The sequence below is a fragment of the Pyxicephalus adspersus genome, chromosome 5 (genome assembly GCF_032062135.1).
Source record: "Pyxicephalus adspersus chromosome 5, UCB_Pads_2.0, whole genome shotgun sequence".
NCBI classification, from domain to species: domain Eukaryota; kingdom Metazoa; phylum Chordata; class Amphibia; order Anura; family Pyxicephalidae; genus Pyxicephalus; species Pyxicephalus adspersus.
The window spans coordinates 127,841,747-127,860,890 of record NC_092862.1 but is presented as its reverse complement, the minus strand read 5'-3'; the positions used below and the strand labels follow the sequence as shown (position 1 = coordinate 127,860,890).

Here is a 19,144-nt window from a genome sequence, read left to right as displayed (position 1 = left end):
GCTATAAGGAAAGATAATGGTGAGCTAGTGACGGGGTAATTTGCGCCAGGACAGGTGTGGGGGTAGAAAAGCTAGCTCCTTCAAGTCTGATCCTTTACAAGTGGTACTGTGGCACAAATTCCTGAAAAACTTGCTGCTGGCAATAGAGAAAGATATCAGGACACAGAGTAAATTACAGCTTTCTGTGTAGCCTTAGACCAGTTAGGTTGCCCATGCTGACCCTTGTGTCGTATAATGGGCATGTGACAATGGAAGAAGCTGTCCTAGTCTGTTGACTCGTTTTCTTAAAGATAATATTGATGGCCAGGAATGTGTACATGTTTTACCTGCAAAGGAGATGGTAGCAGGAAGAAATATGGAATGGCGACAGGCAGATGGAGGTTGTGTTACTGAAAGATCTGCTGCTAACATCTTGATGCCAGATCCCTCAGGACACCTTCAACGTCTTGTGGAGTCCACACCTCTCCAGCTTAGAGCTGTTTGAACACTGTATGTGCATATGTAGGTGTTTGAACTTCATTTCTGCAAAAGTTTACCATTCTTCTTCCCACTGACTGAGGATCCGTAAAGTAAATACAAGTGTAAACTGAAAATTCAGAACAAACACTCCTGCATGCACAGCACTGCTCATTTTACTCATCTATGTGTGATGGCATCTTCTAGAGTTCTTTACAGAGTCTGTAGTCACCTGACAAATTCATAATCTAATGCCCCAACCATAGTCATATGTCATTAACTATTTATGTATTTTTAAAATATAAATATCCCTGTAAATACTTTTTATTTTATATATCTAATGACTGATGAGTTTGTGTAAATGCTATATTTTGTTTAGATATTGTGTAGGTAAGATGGTGTAATTCCAGCATAGAACTACCTTTCAAAGAATTTCCTAGTTGCATTTGAAGTAAAGAGGAGAGGAGCTATTCAGTGCACCAGGGAGGCACAGAAGAAGACAAAGCTGCTGCTAATTCACATCCAGGTATATAAAGCACAGTTGACATTTTGTAGGAAATAAACCAATCTTCTCAGAACTGGTAGAATCAAAAGGTGTATCTGTGCTCTTTCTGGAAAAAAAATATCCAATATACTTTTTTTGAAAAATTACTTATGGCCTAACATAGAACTGGAGCCCACGATAGAAAGTAGTTATGAAAAATAACAATACAGGACTTTTCTGAGGCCCTATAATAGGAATGAGTACACTTTAAATCCTTAGGAAATGCTCTATTGGAGGGGAGCAAAGGTAATTCCAGTTCTAACAGTGTGTATTAAAGTGTTGAAGTTAAAAAGCTTGTAGTTGGATCTTGGGATCGAGCTGGTGGTTCTTCATGAGGCGAGCTACCGCCTCTCTGAGCCCCTGCCTCTCGAAGCCTCCCTGATGCTCTTGATTGAGTGTCCCCGAGGCTTGAAGCATTCACTTGGAGTGTTCAGAGCAGGTCGTTTACTTGAATACAGCTATTCAATACTTGAATACAATGGAATAGAACTCCAATTCTGTTTTTTTCAGATTTTCAGGACTGATGCCTGTGATAATTCTAGAGCTAATGCATGGAAGACATGATAGAAAAGTTTTCTTTATGCTGATTAACATTTTAATTAAAAAAAATAATAATGAAACATTTAATCAACAAAAGCGCACAAACATTCTTTCAAGCACAAAACGCAGCACATCATATCTAGCCACAGCTTAATAATTGTGCAAAGCCAAATTTCACACTTGTGCAAAGCCATGATCCACAGTTGTGGTCAACGATTTAAAGTTACAAAACTAATCATTTTTTAAGAACGTCATCACTACAACCAAAATGCTTTTTTCTTTAAGGATAAAAAAATATGAAAATGATTGTACACTGACAAGTTAGTAAACTTTACAAAAACACACAAAACACAAACATCTTCAAGTTTTTGTACTGGAAAAACATGTGGTTTACTACTTAAAATGGGACTCATTAAAGGGGACCTTGAATTTTGGTCCCTTTTCCCCTTTGCCAAGTTTTTTCAGAAAAGTTTTAAAGTGCTTAGCATTCCCCAGATGGCAGGGTGGTGACCTCACCCTTTACAACACAAAAGCCAGGGAAAGGTAACCATAGTTATTTTCCCTATAGGGTTTTTTAATGCAGTGTTTAAGCAAAAGTCCAAAAAAGTCATACCTCCAAATTCTTTTCTTTTATCACCCTTAAATGGTCCAATTAGAAACCAACACTTTCGTGAGTGGTGATCCTGTATCCTTTACAATCTCCCATGGTAGACCAAGAGACCCATACATCCGGAAGTGTCAGTTTCCTAGTGGCCATCAAATTACTTTCACACAGAGAATTCTGGCAGTGCATTTAGCTTGCAAAATAAATATTGAGTCTCATCTTTTGGAAGTATGTTTCTTTTGCACTTTTTTTTTCCTTTATTAGCAGGGTTATTTTAAAAAGCTTGTGCGAATTAAAATATGAGAATTGCTATTGTTGTCTGCTTTGTTCAAACAAATCTTTTGCTGTAGGTGTAAATAATAGAAAGATCATTAGAATTCAGCACACTTCTGGGTGCATCAGGTGCCAGTTTCCTACTATGCTTTAGTTCATTCATTTTCAGCATGCGCAAGTAAAGCCAGGAATGCCCAGTACCCTGGCAAACCAAAGCTGATGCTGCGCATGCACAGCTCAGTTTTTTTTGGCCAGAATTTCAAAGCGATGAAGCAAGTAGGGAAGATTCATGAAGAACAGACATCAGCTTTTCCTTTTGCCATAAAGTCCTACCTGATCATGAATTGTTAAAAGTGGATCTTGTTCCGCTTTAAAACCCCTTAACACTTATGTGACCTGTAACCGCAGAGTATGGTACTAAGCGTGAGCTCAACAAAAGAACGCTCAACACTTTTGAGCAAGCGCAGATCATTAATGCAGTGCAGGGTGCAGAACAGGTAAGTATTAACTGTTCTCTTAGCAGGAATTCCTTTGCTCTTTTACAAGTACAAGCATGCTTGTTTAAAGTTTGCAACTCACTAAATGGTGAAGCCATGATCAACATGACAATTTTGGTACCTGTATTTCTAAAAACAAAGCACTTCTCATATTTTAATGCTCCCTGTTCCATTTACAACACTGTAATACTATACCTAAAAGTGCTACAGAAATAAGGCACTATAATTGTAATTATCAAAGTAAAGGTTCCTTCATTTATCTATTAAAGGCAAGCTCTAAGTTATTTAACATTTGCAACATTGATTTACATTGAAGTCATAACCTTTGAATACAAATAAGACAAGTCCTGCGGTCACAATTCATTCAAGGCAGTGCAATACAAACCACAGCTTAACACTCTCTTGCAATATCTCGCTCAATGAGGTGGCATAAAACACATAATGCTGCATGCTCCAACATACCTAGTGCATTTCTTTAAATGAATAAGCTATGCAGTTGTTAGGCGCGGCAATGTGCACTAATATTTCTTTTAAATATAAGGCCAAGACACGTCACTCAGAAGTAGATTAACCTCCTGTAATTGTTGTACACGTTGGTATAATATAAAGGCATACTTAAAATTCTACCACACTTGCCATTTTTTTTTATTTGCCTTTGTTACTGAATGCTAACTTATGCTTCCATGCTGCAAACACACCACATTCTACCTACCAGATGTATCATAAAAATAAAATAATGATCTATCTTCTGTAGTTCCCTGGGGAGGCTACAAAGTACACTGAAAGTAGAAAATGGTAAAAATTCATTTATATCCTTCAATGTATAAATTAAGAACTTTTTGCACTTTTATTAATCCTGCTGCTAACACAGAAGTTGCTATCCCAGCAATCATTAAAGGTGAAAAAGTTAAAGAAAATACTCTGAAATAGTAAGTGAAATGCCGGGATATATTTGTCCAGAAGGAGAGTTTAGCACTAACTGACCTGCATGAGCGGAGCTGACTGCCTTCGGCTTTCTGTTCATTCTCAGTAGGCTGGGTGCCAACTACAAGACTTTGGCTGATACTGGAGTACAAAGTAAGGCTGGGCATTACATATTAATCTGCCCTCCAAAGTCTCCACTAACTAATCTAGAGACCTAGGAACCTTACCAAAGGTTGTTGATGTGCTAACACATTATCACAACATGCATTAGCACGCCAAGCAGGTTGTAATGTATTTATTATATTTGACACCTCACTGCAACTCCAGGAGTGCAGCAAAATAGAGTCAGATTAATTCTTCTTGGATTAAGGTCCCCATTCAAAATATAGGTGTTTAGGTTAATGCAGCATGTTGCAACACTTGATAAAAAGTGGTGCTGTGCACTGTACTTTCTGCAGTGAAATAATGCAATGCAACACAAGCAAACAAAAAGTAATTATATAAATTGACTTTTGTATATGTATACAGAAGCCAGAGACACTCAGATAACTAGATCAGAAATGGCAGTCTCAATAAATTTTTAGTAAGGGTTTGTTTCAGCAAAGAAATTTCAAGTCCCTTATATTCAGAGGTTGCCACTGCAGGCCCTGGGGCTTACAGGTTAATCCTGTCTTCAGTAAACACTTACCCAAAAGCAGGGATGATGCCTGGAGTCTTAAAAGTGAAGACTCTGGCCCTCCAGCGACCTATTGGGCCTGATTTATTAAAGCTCTCCAGTGCTGAAGCGGATACACTTTCAACAGTGAAGCTGGGTGATCCAGCAAACTCGGAATGGATTTCTTCAAAATCATTTGCTATTTGCTAGCAAATGTTTTGAATCCTGGACCAGATCCATTCCAGGTTTGCTGTATCACCCAGCTTCACTGATGAAAGTGTATCATATCCAGCCTTGGAGAGCTTTAATAAATCAGGGTTATTAGAAACAATGACCACTGCCATATTGCATTTTTACAGATCACCACAGACAAATAGGTTTTAAAGTCATAATTTGTCAAATGCTCTACATAGAATTGCTGCTTACAGCAGACCTGTACCCAAATATTAACAGTCTGGAAGAGCTGGATAAATAAGGAGTAATAGATGGGTTTAACAGCTTTCTTTTCATTGAGAAAATGCTGCCTTACAACACTAGATGTTTTGTTATGGGATCTGTTTAAAAAACAGGATCAAAGTTCACACTGAAGGAACAAAACAAAAAGGATATAAAGTACCGGTATACTTGAAACAGCTTTCAGCCCGTTTTTTCTTTGTGACAAAGTTGCTTAATGTGTTTTAGTCCTTTTTTATTTATCCATCATAGCTAGAATGTTATTATTTGAGAACATGCTCACATTCTATTCTAAATGTATTATCTGTGCATGCAGTGTGTTGCACAGTGGCCTCTACAGAAATGTAGTACGGCCTGTAAGCACACACACATCCACCTATCCAAATACAAGGATTTGATTTTCAATAATCCTCCTGAAATCTGCACAGTAGTTGTGCTATTTATGCCTGTCTGGTCAATAAGTCCAACTGTGCTAAGTATCGTACGCAGGCAATCTCTACAGCACATGTGGATAAAATGCTTAGTAAAAAAAGCCAGACAGCTATAGGGTCCATATGTCAGAGAGAGCGTTCATTTGAGTGCTCTTCACCAATGCATTTGTGCAGCTAACCTTTCCATCCAATCCTCTTGAAAACAAACAGGAGAGATACTCACACAGTGTAAAGCCTCACATTTTTCCTGCACTTAATGGATCATATGTGTAGCTTACACTAAAAGCCATCTCTGATCAAAAGGAATATTTCAAGTTTAGGTTTTAATGGCTGGTAGATGGCAGCTTTCCATTGGCAAGATTTTCTTACAGTGGCTCATGTGTCTGACCCATCCTAAAGGGCCATAACCAAAGGAAAAAAAAACTTTTATGCCTTCATTTGACTTTACTATGGCTACCATATGGCTTGGCACTATGGTACAGATGTCTCAGCACTGAAGTACCCAATTTATGCAAATGGAAAATTTTGAAAGAAAAGTCTGCTACTGCTGACCATCTTTTAAAATTTACAGTCACCTGCCTGTCCCTGGTCTTTTAACTTTCGAACCCAAAAGAAGCATGCAGCTAATGAAGGCAAAGGGAAGTCCAAACTAAGTACAAAATCTAAGTACAGGCAGTCCCCAGGTTACATGCAAGATAGGGACTGAAGGTTTGTTTTTAAGTTGAATCTGTATGTAAGTCTGAACAGGTACATTATTTTAATAAATGCAATTAGGACAAATGTTTTTCTCAACATAATATTAGTCAGCATGGTATCAGTTACTGTATAAAATCCACACTGTGAGTTAATCACAAAGTACAAAAAACAAAAAAAAAAAACAAACTTTATGGCACCTAGACATTCATAAACGTCTGGAGCAAGCTGTGCTTTGATATGCAAAAAGAGTCAATAAAGAGTTACAAGAGCTTGCAAAACAGAAAAAGATTTCTTCTGCAAGTCATGCGATCTGCCCTCCCCACTTAACCCCGCTCGTATATAGGAGTCGTCCGTATGTCGGAAGTCCTTAACTTAGGGACAAGGAACGGTCAACATTTGTAACGTTTATTGCACTGGGTTTTTGTTTTAGGAATGTATGTATTATTACTTTAATTCTCTATTTTGTTATTTATTTTTCCTATGCTTGTTTTGTAAAAAGATGGTATATATTTTGTTCTTTATGTATAGTATTATATTGTAAGTTTTGAAAAACAAACAATCAAGTCAACTAGCATTTTTAAATTAAGGATTCAAAATTGGAATTGGCAGTGAATAAATCTGCCAGAAAGCTAATATATGAAGTGGGGTAAGTCGTGGCTGAGTTATTTTTATAATATTACCAATTATCAAGTTAGCAGGTATTGTTACTGAGTTACATGTCACTCTATTAAAAGTCAATGGCACAAGGCAAAGATAGCTTGCCAACTATACCAAATGTGACTGCAACATACACAAGGCCATTTCTTATTTTGCTTTATGCTGGGAAGCAGAGTCACACAATTTGTGCTAGCAATTTGTGATAGCAATATATACCTGTGTATGTGAAGCAGAATTAATGAGTTCTTAAGTCTTATCAAAGACTCTAGTGACATTTAGTAAGAAAGTTTGTGGGCAAACTCAATCAACTGAACTAATTCTCCAAGGAACATCTCCAGGAATTTTTCTATACATAACAACAACTTCTACTACTTGTTATTTCAATTCAAAGCCATGAAAAGTATTATCAAATTCTGTATAGGAACCTTTTAAAATGTGTCTGAACCTAATACTACAAATGTAAAAAAAAAGCTTTTATAAAATACCCTTACCTTGGCAACTTACATTATATGGCCAAGAGTAGGTGGACATCTCTAAATTTTTATGTTCAGCATTTCAATTTAGGGATACTGTTAATGCTGGTCTGTACATAAGCATTTTATACAATGTTGCACTTTAACCTTTTGGCAACAATTAGGGGAAGGTTGTTGTCAGTCCCAGCATGCTTTTGCTAGTGTACACAAAGATTGCCTCATAAAGAGCTAGTTTGGTGTGAAGGAATTGAGTGGCCCTTACAGAGCTCAGACATCAACCCTACAGCCCCCTTTTGGAAAGAGTTGGAATGCTAACTGTAAGTCAGGCCTTTTCATTCACAATCTCTCAAATGCTGTTTTGGTTAAAAAAGCATACTCTCATGAGCACAATACAAAATCTTGTATAACTCTCTGCAGAAAGTAAATGATGTTTTAGATGGGTGAGGGGGGCAACTCCATAATAATACTTTTGTTTTTCGAACAGGAAGTCAAACAATCACACATAAGTGTAATGGTCAGTTGTCCACAAACTTCTGGCCGTATTGTATATTTGGGAATAGAACTTGGAGAGGGGAGTGAACATTTATAAATATTGGTATATTCATCTTCAAGTCCAAAGTCAGCAACTTAGGGAAATGAATTTGTGCAAAAGACAATAAAAACCTCACTTCAAAATTATTTCCACATACACAGACAAGACATTACTATTTGCCACTTATGACATTATATCAATTGCTTTCACATTTAGTCGATGCAATCTAAATACACAGAGCTGCTGCTGTGAAAACAAAAGCTAAACTCTATTTAGTAGACTCATTCGCTTTGTAGTCACATTTAAATCCTTTTTGTTTTCTTGTATCAGAATTACATTTGCTCCTAAAAAAGGCACAATTTAAAAACATGTAATTTGTTACGCTAGTAACGCTGTGATATCCTTTTTCTGCTACAGCTTACTCTGGGTCACAACATTCAGCATTCCAATAAAATGTTCCTTAATAGACAATAAAACTTAAAAATCCAGCAATGTAAAGTGTACACACTCCTGTGTGTAGGAAAGGCAATACAGCTTTTGAGACTGTAACCAACACCTGACTTGTGTATTCTTTTAGCTAGAATGAAAAAAAGGGAGTGTTGGTGAACCACCCTAAAAGGTAGGTTAGATGTTGCTCCAGTAACTACCCTTATGCAGGACTGATACAGGAGTTTTTCCTTAAACAAGTAGCTGTGTTGTGCATAGCTTGCTGGTACAATCAGTTACAATATGCCAGTGGAAAAGCTGGCATATCTGTATTATTATTCTCTAGTATTTATATAGTGCTGACATATTACGCAGCGCTGTACAAAGTCCATAGTCCTGTCACTAGCTGTCCCTCAAAGGCGCTCACATTCTAATGTCCCTACCATAGTCATATGTCATTATTACAGTCTAAGGTCAAATTGGGGGAGAAGCCAAAAAACCTAACTGCATGTTTTTAGAATGTGGGAGGAAACAAGGAAAACCCACACAAACCCAGGGGTAACCTGGAGACTCCATACAGATAGTGTCCAGGCCAGGATTCAAACCTGGCACCTAGTACTGCAAAGGCCAGAGTGCTAACCTCTGAGCCACCATGCTGCCGCCGTGCTTTTGTCATTTATCTTACCGGCAGAATATATGAAAAGGATGAACCTTAGTTTAAAGCTTTTTGGTATGATTTCATATTAGGAGCTATACATACGGAATAATAAAAATATGGAAACTGGAGATTAGTGCGTAAATTCCTATCAAAATAAAATCTACCATTTGCAGACTAATCTGTAAGAGACAAGCAACTTTGGAGCTCCTCAACTCTAACCTGTCTTTACTGAGACATGCTAGAGATGCATTTCACATTTCTGGGGACCTAAACAACAAACCATTTAACATTAATTTAATTCTTTTCTACATCTTCGTACTGCTGCACTAACTGGTTTGAAGACATCAACCTAACACAGAAGAACAAAAGTGTCAGTATATTTCTATTCATTAAACAACCCTTAAAGCAGTTTCCTGCCTCTCCTACAACCCTGATGCATGACAACTATTTTGGCATTGGAAACATTATAAAACCAATTCTCAGAATGTATATAGGTATAAAGTACACGTATCCATCACTAATGCTAACTGTTCAAATGAACAAATTAAAGCTTAAACATCAAATAAAATAAAACTCAGGGATCAAAACTTAGTTGGAATTCAGGATCCATAGTATTTGTGCTGCTTTCCATACACAAAAGTAAAACACTTAAGATTGTTTTGCATCATTCTTGGCAAAAGAACTAAAAATTGTCCAAAGCACTAAGGGATCATCACAGTTGTGCTTCATTTCCCAGTGTTCAAAGAGCTCACTTTGAACTTCAAAAACCTGTTTACACAACAGGCAGTTAAAAACATTTCCACAACAGAATTTAATTTCAGCGCAAAATCCAGACGGAAGGTCTTCGTTGCGCCCTAAGGGAGGCTGTCCTTCTACCAATGGAGTAACCTCATTTTCATTAGGTTGGCTGTGAATAGAGTCTGAAGCACACACGTGTCTCCTGAGTCTGCTTGAACCAAAAAAGTCCTCATCACATTTATAGCATTTGACCACATTTCGCCTCTCGTTGAGCAATTTCCAGTGGTGAGTTGCATGCTTGACCACCTCCTCTTGGGCGCCTTGTCTGTTCTCTAAGATGCCATCTTGTAATATTTCTTTGAATTCGTCTCCGTGTACACAAAACAAATGGAGCTTCATGTCCGAAAAGGTAGGCGTGATGAAATGACAACGTCCACATTTTATCTGCAGTCGGATCTCATCCGTTTGTCCTTGAAGAACATCATCTTCATTCCCATTCCCGTCCCTGTTAAAATAAAACCAAAAATTACAGCATCTTTTTGTTAAAGCTGAACTTCTGGTAGGCACAAGGCATACAAAATGTCGCAGAACCTTATTGAAAAAAACTAAAACTTTTTTTTTAATGCAATCAGACCTTGGCTTAGTATTAGTCGCTTGCAACTATTTAAACAGGAACTTAAACCCGAAGAGAATTCTCAATAGTGCAGCAGTACCCAGTGTTACGTGGAGCATGCTGATAGAGGGGGATGGCAAAATGACAGAAAAAAAAGCTCATCAGTGTTTAAATTCTTCTATAGTCGCAGGAAGGGCCTGGTTCATTCTTTGGACTGGTGCATTTTCAGTGTTCGGAAGAGACAAGTTGCAGAATTTGCATCTGTTTATAAATAGTAAACCCTTAAGTATCTGAGCAAAACTGTAATCCCTTTTACAGTATATGTCCAAATTTGTACTTTTTAAATTAGCTGTATTACATGTATCTTAGTGCAGACTTTTGAGAAAATCAGTGAGCCAATAACACATGTAGGAAATTACATTTTTAGAGCTTTCCATATACTATTGGTGTATAGAAACGCCATATTGCATTTATTTTTTGATGGAATTAAAGTAAGGTGATTTTATTACCATTGAATTTCAATGTAACTTAGCAATTTTTTGAAAGTGGTGTTCTCCCTGAAGCAATATATAGATAGATTTGATGTAAATAATGCTTCCAATGTGTGTTAAAGTGAAGCTGAATTCAAAAGTAATAATAGCAGCCTATGAGTGTATGGGTGTACCTGTAGCGAGAGATCAAAGGCAATGCTTCTTCAGACTGCTAATATCAGTATAGTAGTTGTGAGGCTTGTTGAGGTCTCTACTGTGCTGCTCCTCGTTCTTTTTGCTGGAGGATCTGATCTGAAATGCCCTGCCTCTACTAAGATGAAGACAAAGTATTAAACAGACTGGTATGTTATTACCAGGGAAATCTCCCAGGAGACCACAGTAAGGCTGCATACACACGTTCAAGAATTGTCCTTGAAAAGAATCTTCCACAATCTTTTCCAATGACAAAAGACTGAAAGAATGCCTGAGGTAGCACTGTACATAGAACTCCTTTCTGCTCTATAGAGAAGGAAGAACCACAGAGCGGCAGCCCACTGCGTCTTCTCTCTTTCACTTCCATTACGCCAGATTCTTGTCCGATAATCGCATCAGGTCTGATATGGCACATGTGTACGTAGCTTTATATTGATTAATCCAATGCACCCTGCCTGGGCATTTTTGGGTAAAGCTTTTAGAGTTCTGTTCCTATTTGTTTGTTTTTATGCAGCTTGTAAATATATATGTTAAAAAAATGTAAAATGTAGAAGACATTTTTAGAATCAATAATACAGCACTCTTCATCTGAATGAGCTGCCTAAAACACCACAAAGGACCCAGCTAGAGAAGCACACCACAAAGTGCTAGCGTAATATTGCATGTTTCTGTATGAATCCTTGTGAATCCTTCTATTAGAAATTCATTAATAGTACTCATGCTTCTTATGGCTGCACAATCCTGCATGTGTGGATTTCTACAAGACGCTAAAACTTGTACTTGTGTAGCTTACTACATAGGGTATCATGGAGAACATACAGACCTGGTCAATGTATTTATTGAAATATCAGGCTTACTGCCTACTTAAACTCAGAAATTTCACTTTACATAAAGGAGTAGACAAGCTTTTTATGTAGAGTAAAAATTCTGTTTCTACAGAAGAAGCCTTTTTGTGCAAAGGAAAAAAAAATTGCCAATCTCACGCATGCGCAGTGAGATCGGCAAGTTTTATTTCCATCCTATGTCACCCGATTTTGCGCCTGGGTCAGGTGAGGTAGGATGAAGAACCCTGAAGAAAAGATGAAGATGGTGGCACCTGGAGCGCCGGCTCCAGGACAGATGTCGGGAAGACGTGGGAACCAATGCATGGATTGAATGTAAATGTATTTTTTTTTTCTTTGCAGTTTTCAGTTAAGTTCCTCTTTAAATGCTTATTTTTGTTTTGTTCTTTAGCTGACCGACAAAAGTGGATAACAAATATTTTTAATGCTGTAATTGTATTTATCAATAACAAAGTCAAAGGCTACACACACGTGCAATGGTTCTAGTCCGATAATTGGTTCAGGGCTGAAATCAGTCGAGAACCTTCCGTGTGTACAGTGCTGGCAGTCCATCGCCTGAACGACTGACTGTCCTAGCGGATCCACGGACAATGGACGTCAAACAATCAAAAATGCAAGTAAAGAAAAAAGTGCGCAGCGGGGTGCCGCTGTTGTCCTCGCCCCTCCCCTCTCCATAGAGCAGAATGGTGCTGTATGTACAGCACTCGTTCATGCATCGTGCAGTCATTTGTCGTTGGAAAGGATTCTGAAAGTTCCTTTCCAACGACAATTATTGCACGAGTGTATGTAGCCAAATTCATATTGTAGTGACACATGAAGGGTAAAGAGCTTTGTTGTTAAACAACCCTCCAATGTGCATTTGGAACAAGATGATGAACATGATGTTTGTTTTCCAGTTCGTAGCGAAAGTCCCAGAGCTGTAACACAGACTACATGTTCAGAGATCAAACATGCACACAGGTTCACATTCCTAGTGATCAGATTAAAACTGAATGTTTCCACAGAATCCATGAAGAGAACGTTAATAGGCAGATTACAGAAGCCTGGTGATGAAGACACCTAACACCTCAATCAGCGCCATGCTCTTTCTATGTACAGAGGCTATGCAACAGGCAAAGCTACCAACCTAACTAGAATTATAGAAACAATTAGATTTAAGTGTAGTTTTTTTAAATATGTTAGCTATAGATGGAGAATGAAGACATTAGGACAAAGAGAAACAATTTGGCTATTTGCAGTTATTATGGGATTCCATGACCTCTTGCAGATCAATTAGTAAATGCAAATTTGGACTCTTCCAGCTTGGGTTTGCAAAACCCTTTTATTATTTTTTCTAGATGAGTGGTTAATAGATACCCACTTCCTGAAATTAATGCATATTGGGAAAACACTTACCCATCTAATATATTGGCTTCATCTTTGTGGGTTTGCTTTTTCCTCTCCACTTGTTTGGCTGACAACTCTGTACTAATGATAACTTTATGTACTTCTTTGAGATGACCAAAATATACTCGGATATGTCCAAACACCTTGGCACAAAACTCACAACACATCAACTTTTTGAGGCGGCTGTCACTATGGTGGAGCTTCATGTGTGTGCTCAGACTGCCTGAATGCACGTAGGCCTTGCGACATAGGCGGCAGTGGTAGGGTCTCTTGTTGCTGTGACTGTTTAGGTGGTCTTGCAGATGGTGTTTAAACTGAAAGCTATGGTCACAGATGTGACAATTATAAAGTAATTTTGCAGATGAGGGGATTTTACAATCATTTTTAACCACTGGGAAAGTCTCACACTGTCTCCATTTAGGCGTTCTAACATTTATCAACCGATTTCTTAGCATAGATTCTCCTGTCAAAGATTCTTTTACACAAGAGCCGCTAAACGATGCCAAGTCTTGAATGTCAACAAAGGGTTTTGGCATTATATTCCTGTATTTCTTCACCACTGCAGTCTTTTTATCACTGGCTTCCGCGGCCTGAGATTTGATCTTTTCCTTGCTCACAATTAGCTTATTTCCAAGCGGTCTGATTTTGGTCTGGTACCCCAAAATCTCATTTAAAGCTTTTCGTTTTTTTCCTCTTTTCTTACCTGGCACACCATTCTGTTGGTTTAAATCACCATCGTGTTTTGGAACAGGCTGGTATGGACCCCCTGGGGTGGGTATTTGTGAGATACTAACTGATGATGGAGAAGCCCAAGTATCACCTGGTGATGTTTGCATTCCACACAAAGCTACATTTAACTCTGATGAACTGGAAGGATCTGTTGACTGTTTGCAATTGGAAAGAATTGATTTCTTGATTTTTGAGTAAGGCAGAATGGGCAGTTTTCCCTGTGGCACATTTGAAATGAGATGAACTGGACTTCCAAACACCACAGGAGAGAGAACTCCAGGGTTTGCTGAGTCAGCCACTTTGGAACCGTTGCATTTCACTGCTGTCCCACTTTCTCCTAGGCCAACTTTTTCAAGGTCAACATTAAGCTTTGTAGGACTAGTTGAAGGTAAAATAAAACCAGCAGCTTTGTCAATTAACGGCAAGGCAGAATTACATACATTAACAACTTGTGCTCCACTACCTGGAAACATACCGCATTCAGAAACAGCCTCCTCGACTGAGGTCATAGAAGTAGAATGTGGTATTGTGGCCTCTTTAGTATCTGGTATCATAAAGCTCTCCTGATTGTCTTCAATTTTACCTACAGCAATTTTTTCGAATTTTGTTTTGTTCAGTACCCTTGACTTTTTGTTTAATGACTTCTTCACTCGGCTAGGCTGGTACCTTGGAATGGGTAATTTGAGATTTTCCTGTAAAGGTATGCCGGTAGTTTGAATGACTTGTCCTCCCATTGATGGAGTGACTTGGGGTAAAGCTACCAAGGAAATTGTTCCATCTTGGCCAGTAACTTTCATTAAAGCATAGTTTTGAGTTTGCATAATGAAGGGTTTTGCATTGGATGTGGTAATGTCTGCCACAGAAGGTGTGAAAGATGATGGACATGGAGAAACAACCTTTGGTGCAACTTTTGGAGCAATGGTCCTAAAATGGGTTTTGCTTTGTGTGGTTTTCTTGGATTGCATTGTCCCGCTGGAGCCAGGAGAGAATGTAGACTCATCTGTAGGAAAACAAGATGCACAGAATATCAAACATCATTTTATAAGTAAAGGTGTGAACATTCCTTATCTTGTACTGTGACCCCAGGTCCCAGGTTTATCTTCAGATCCCCAATACCCTGAGCAAACATCATAGGTGCCATCTTCATGGACCTTTACTGGAGCACAGAGGTTGTGACATTGCCGAGGCATATCGGGTGATTCCAACATTTTGTTAACTCTGAAACCTGGCATAAAGCCCCAGCAAAAAAATGAGATTTTTACCATCTCAAAGAGAAAGTAAGGTAAAAGCTCTTAAAATGGGGACATAGGCAGCTAAAGGTTGACAGAGGTTTATAAAACTTCGCTGTATCTTTTTCCCAGCATCCTAAAATGAAAAAAATGTATCAAGTATTATTTTGCTGTTAACAAAGCCATACTTGCTTTACCTAAGGTAAGCAGAACATTCATTTTATTTGGAAGAATAAAACCCAGTCATGTGACTGCTTTAGCCTTTACTCCAATCACAGCATTTTTATATCTGGGCATATTTCGCTTATCAATTGCTTTTATTCCTCTGGGATAGATATTACACTGCTTCATAGTCGTTCAACATCTATTCATTCTATGATTTATAAATATAAATAAAAAAAAAGGTCAACAAATGATGTAGGATGCATATTGACTCAGAATTCTGACAGGTGTCCTTATTTATTAAATATATTAGGGAGAGAAATTTCCGAACTGTGGTAGCTGAAAAAATATGCAGAAAAAAAGCTCAGAAACAGTTGACATATTTCGAAATATTTATTAGCTGTTTACTGAACATACAGTGTTGAAGAGGTGCTACAAGCATGCATACATTACCACCCTGTACACTCTCAATGGGCGCATACATGTAGAAAGCGGCTCAGGGGTGTGAGACAGTGGTAACCACACCGCAACCTCACCACCAGTCTTAACATATCTTAAAAATCCCATTGCAGAATTTCTCAACCAGGCTTCCTCCACAAGTTGCTAGGGGTTCCTCGAGCAATTTTTGCCTCTCAGGTCAGTTTAACTGACACCAATGATCTTTTTGACTATCTGTAAGGCTGACATTATTCCCATTGCAGTGCTCAACCCAGAATTGTTTTTAAGCTGAGAGGGAAGAAGATGAAGGCAGGTGGCAGCCCCTGTATTGTGACCTAACTCATCAGTTACCACCCAAAAACAGCTGGGTAGTTACTGAAAAGTGCCGGGTGATGCACCCAGCTAAATGGGGCTGAGGAGAACACTGCACTGACCACCACACTAATATACTGTGAGCTGTGGGTATAGTACTTATAGCAGGAGTTCCTTAAAGACCTAAAAGTTATTTCAAAGGGTCCCCTCATGTTAAAAACGTCAGGAAACGCTGCTCTATTGTGTCTTTTCTGCAGCACATTCTGTCCAAGAATCCTACTAATGTCTTCCTCACTCATAACCTCGACACACTCACAACTGCAAGACTTTTCTAGAGTTGCCCCCACTCTCTGGAATGGTCTTCCTCGTCCTATTCAGCTTGCTCCTTTCTGCTCATTTAAAAGAGCACTCAAACCCATCTTTTCACACTTGCCTACCTATCATTTTCTGTCTCTTAAAACCGCCACTAATTCCCACCACTCCATATCTCCCCTCCTATTGTGTGTTACTTCTCCCACCTCCTAGATTGTAAGCTCTTCGGGGCAGGGTCCTCTCCTCCTGTGTCACTGTCATTTGCAACCCCTATTTAATGTACAGTTAATATGTTGGCGCTATATAAATCCTCTTTTTTTAATATTAATAATATTCCAAGCCAATCAGGGTGCCTGATTCTCCCAACCTATAATTTGGGATGTTGACTCTGGCGAGACATATTATGCTTTAGGTCCTACAGCCCTTTTTTGTAATAGGGGGGCTTAATTGTACTTTAATGCACTTTGTGGGACCTAATAAATGTAATGGTGATGTAAGAATGCAAATCTCATTGCACACTACTAAACACATAAAAACATACTTTGAGGAGGGCCCATAGGTGTAATACCTACCCTGAGGGTGCTGAGGTGCCCGATGTACCCAGGTGGATCCCTGCAGCCTCAGTACTAGTTTATAATACTTATAATATAATAAATAATATAATAATAAATAATATTTATTTCCTGTCATGTCATGTACATGACAGGTCCTCTTTTATGCCCTCTTATATGTTCCCATAGCAACACACCTTTTTTTTTTTGTTTTTTTCCAATACACTGATGTGACAAGCACATACACAGACTACACACAGGGCACAGAGACAGTAAATACCTGGAGAGCAGGCTTTCCCCACACATATCTCCGGGACATGATGCATAGTTTGTATTCTCTCTGCAGGGGGACCGTGCATTACACACAGCTCCTGCAGCTTTATATGGGAGCCAGGGCTGGCGGGCTATGCCAGCTGGTACCCGGGCAGCGGCCAGGAGCCCTCATGTGAGGAGGAGCGCCCAGCACTCAGCAGTAACCAGGTTACACCTCCGTCACCTTCCCGTCAGCGCCACTTCCGCATTACGTCACTCGCCTCGCGCTACTTCCAGGGAAACGTCCCACACAGGCCACGCCCACTACTCGCCGTATATGGAGCGAGTGCATGACGTCACCAGCGCTATGTATATGCATAGGAAACCTTACACTTTGTAAGTTCAGTATTCTCAATACATTCTTATGACTACCTCCAGAATAAAAAGATTAATATGAAGAAAGCTTGCTTAAGTGTGCTTTGCAATTAAAATAATCAAAACATTATATATAGTTGTAATATTATTATTATCCTTATTAATAATAATAAACAGGATTTTTATAGCGCCAACATATCACGCAGTGCTGTACATTAAATAGGGGTTGCAAATGACAGATACAGACAGTGACACAGAAGGAGGAGAGGACCCTGCTCGAAGAGCTTACAATTATCTTATGATTGACAATTAGCAGTCTTCAATCTCTAATGATCTGAAATGCCCACTGTGCACGTACTTAAGCTCAGAAGTTTTACTTTACCTAATTCTTGATCACCAAGGCCAGGGGTCAGCAAACCCTGGCCTTTAGTCCAGATACGACCTAGCCAGTATTCCGTTCCAGCCTAACGCCCACTAGTCGATCCGGCCTAATCCCGTCCGGCAGGGGTTGGCAACATGCGGGGGTAAGGGGACATTCACTCTCCTTCGTATGCATTGGTGAGTAGAGGGATTTCCCTTCAGTGGTGTGCCTGGTGGTGGGCGGAGCCATCAGCACAGGACTTGAGTGAGAGTCCAGCCTAGTGTGCCTTCTTGACCTCCTAAAATGGCCCAGTAGCCAAAAAAGTTTGCTGAACCCGGGCCCAGTCGATCAAGAATGAATGGGAGCGCAGAGCCTCCCGAGATACCTATGTCACACATCCCCGGAGGCTCTTGGCTGCCCCTTCTGCCAATGCCTAAGCATCTCGGGTATGCGCAGAAGGAGCCTTTTCATTCACCGAATTTGTGGCACCTGCAAGACTGACAGCTCCGCTCCCCTGATTGCTGTCATTCTAAATAAAACCCTTGATGCATTAATGTAACTTATGCATTGCAGTTCACCATTACACAATAATGCATTTATTTGTTCATCACATGCTCATTCATCTACACCGGTAGTCTTAAGGCAATGTATGGTAAGAAGTTATATAATGTACATTAATGCAATACACCAGGGTGGAAGGTGTGGAAAAGCCTTTAATGGGCCTTCATTGGTTGGTACTGGTGCTTCCCTGTCTGTGCATGAAGCTGTAAATCCTTCCAGTCCTGTTCCCTTTACTTATTCATGCTGCTATAAGCATTGAGCTGAAGTTTTTTATTGGACTCTTTCTATCATATATTGAATATCCCCCTGTTTGGTTCACACTTTTGCATCTGTCATTCTGATAGTGAGCAGTGTAAGTTGTTTAAATGTTTTTGTTTGTGCACATGCACAGATCCTACATCATTGGTGGCCATTTAAAGATGGAAGATGGAGGATTCAGTGGATGCAGCAGTGACAGAATCCTGGACCTCCCATTGCTGCAGGACAAACACAAAAATGTAGGCGTGTGCAAAGGCTTACCCCCTCAAAAAAAAACAATTGGTGTCAGCTATAAACCCTCATTGTGATGCAACAAGGATCATTTTTTACTAGGCCCAAAAGAGTAAATTTTGGTTTCATCCAGTCGGAATACCTATTTTTCTATGTTTGCTCTGTTCTTTTTTTTTTGCAAATGCTAAATGGGACATGCTATGGGGTTATCAAAGCTATTGCTCTTCATTTTATATAAGACAACTTTGTGAAACTTCTTGTCCCATGAATGGCTTCTGTCATACAGATTTCT

General features: G+C 39.1%; 1 protein-coding gene across 2 annotated transcripts; it reads right to left on the bottom strand.

Annotated features, from left to right (window-relative positions):
- Positions 1–1,572: 1,572 nt before the first annotated feature.
- On the bottom strand, positions 1,573–17,335 carry ZNF438 (zinc finger protein 438). Of its 2 annotated transcripts, XM_072412666.1 has the most exons (4): positions 17,095–17,335; positions 13,091–14,810; positions 10,835–10,971; positions 9,932–10,062 (listed from the first exon to the last, which is right to left on the bottom strand). In XM_072412666.1, exons 1-3 carry the CDS (start codon positions 17,171–17,173, stop codon positions 10,848–10,850), a joined length of 1,923 nt encoding a protein of 640 aa, XP_072268767.1. In that variant the 5' UTR covers positions 17,174–17,335; the 3' UTR covers positions 9,932–10,062; positions 10,835–10,847. The 2 variants fall into 2 exon arrangements, with proteins under 2 accessions (XP_072268766.1, XP_072268767.1); XM_072412665.1 differs by lacking the exon at positions 10,835–10,971 and having other exon boundaries at positions 1,573–10,062.
- Positions 17,336–19,144: the final 1,809 nt, after the last annotated feature.

Excerpts from the sequence above, each read along its gene's own strand:
- ZNF438 (XM_072412665.1), bottom strand. The coding sequence starts at position 17,173 with ATGCACGGTCCCCCTGCAGAGAGAATACAAACTATGCATCATGTCCCG. Across the intron at positions 14,811-17,094 it reads GGGGAAAGCCTGCTCTCCAG|ATGAGTCTACATTCTCTCCT; the intron begins GTATTTACTGTC and ends GTTTTCCTACAG. Across the intron at positions 10,063-13,090 it reads GAAGCCAATATATTAGATGG|GGACGGGAATGGGAATGAAG; the intron begins GTAAGTGTTTTC and ends TTATTTTAACAG.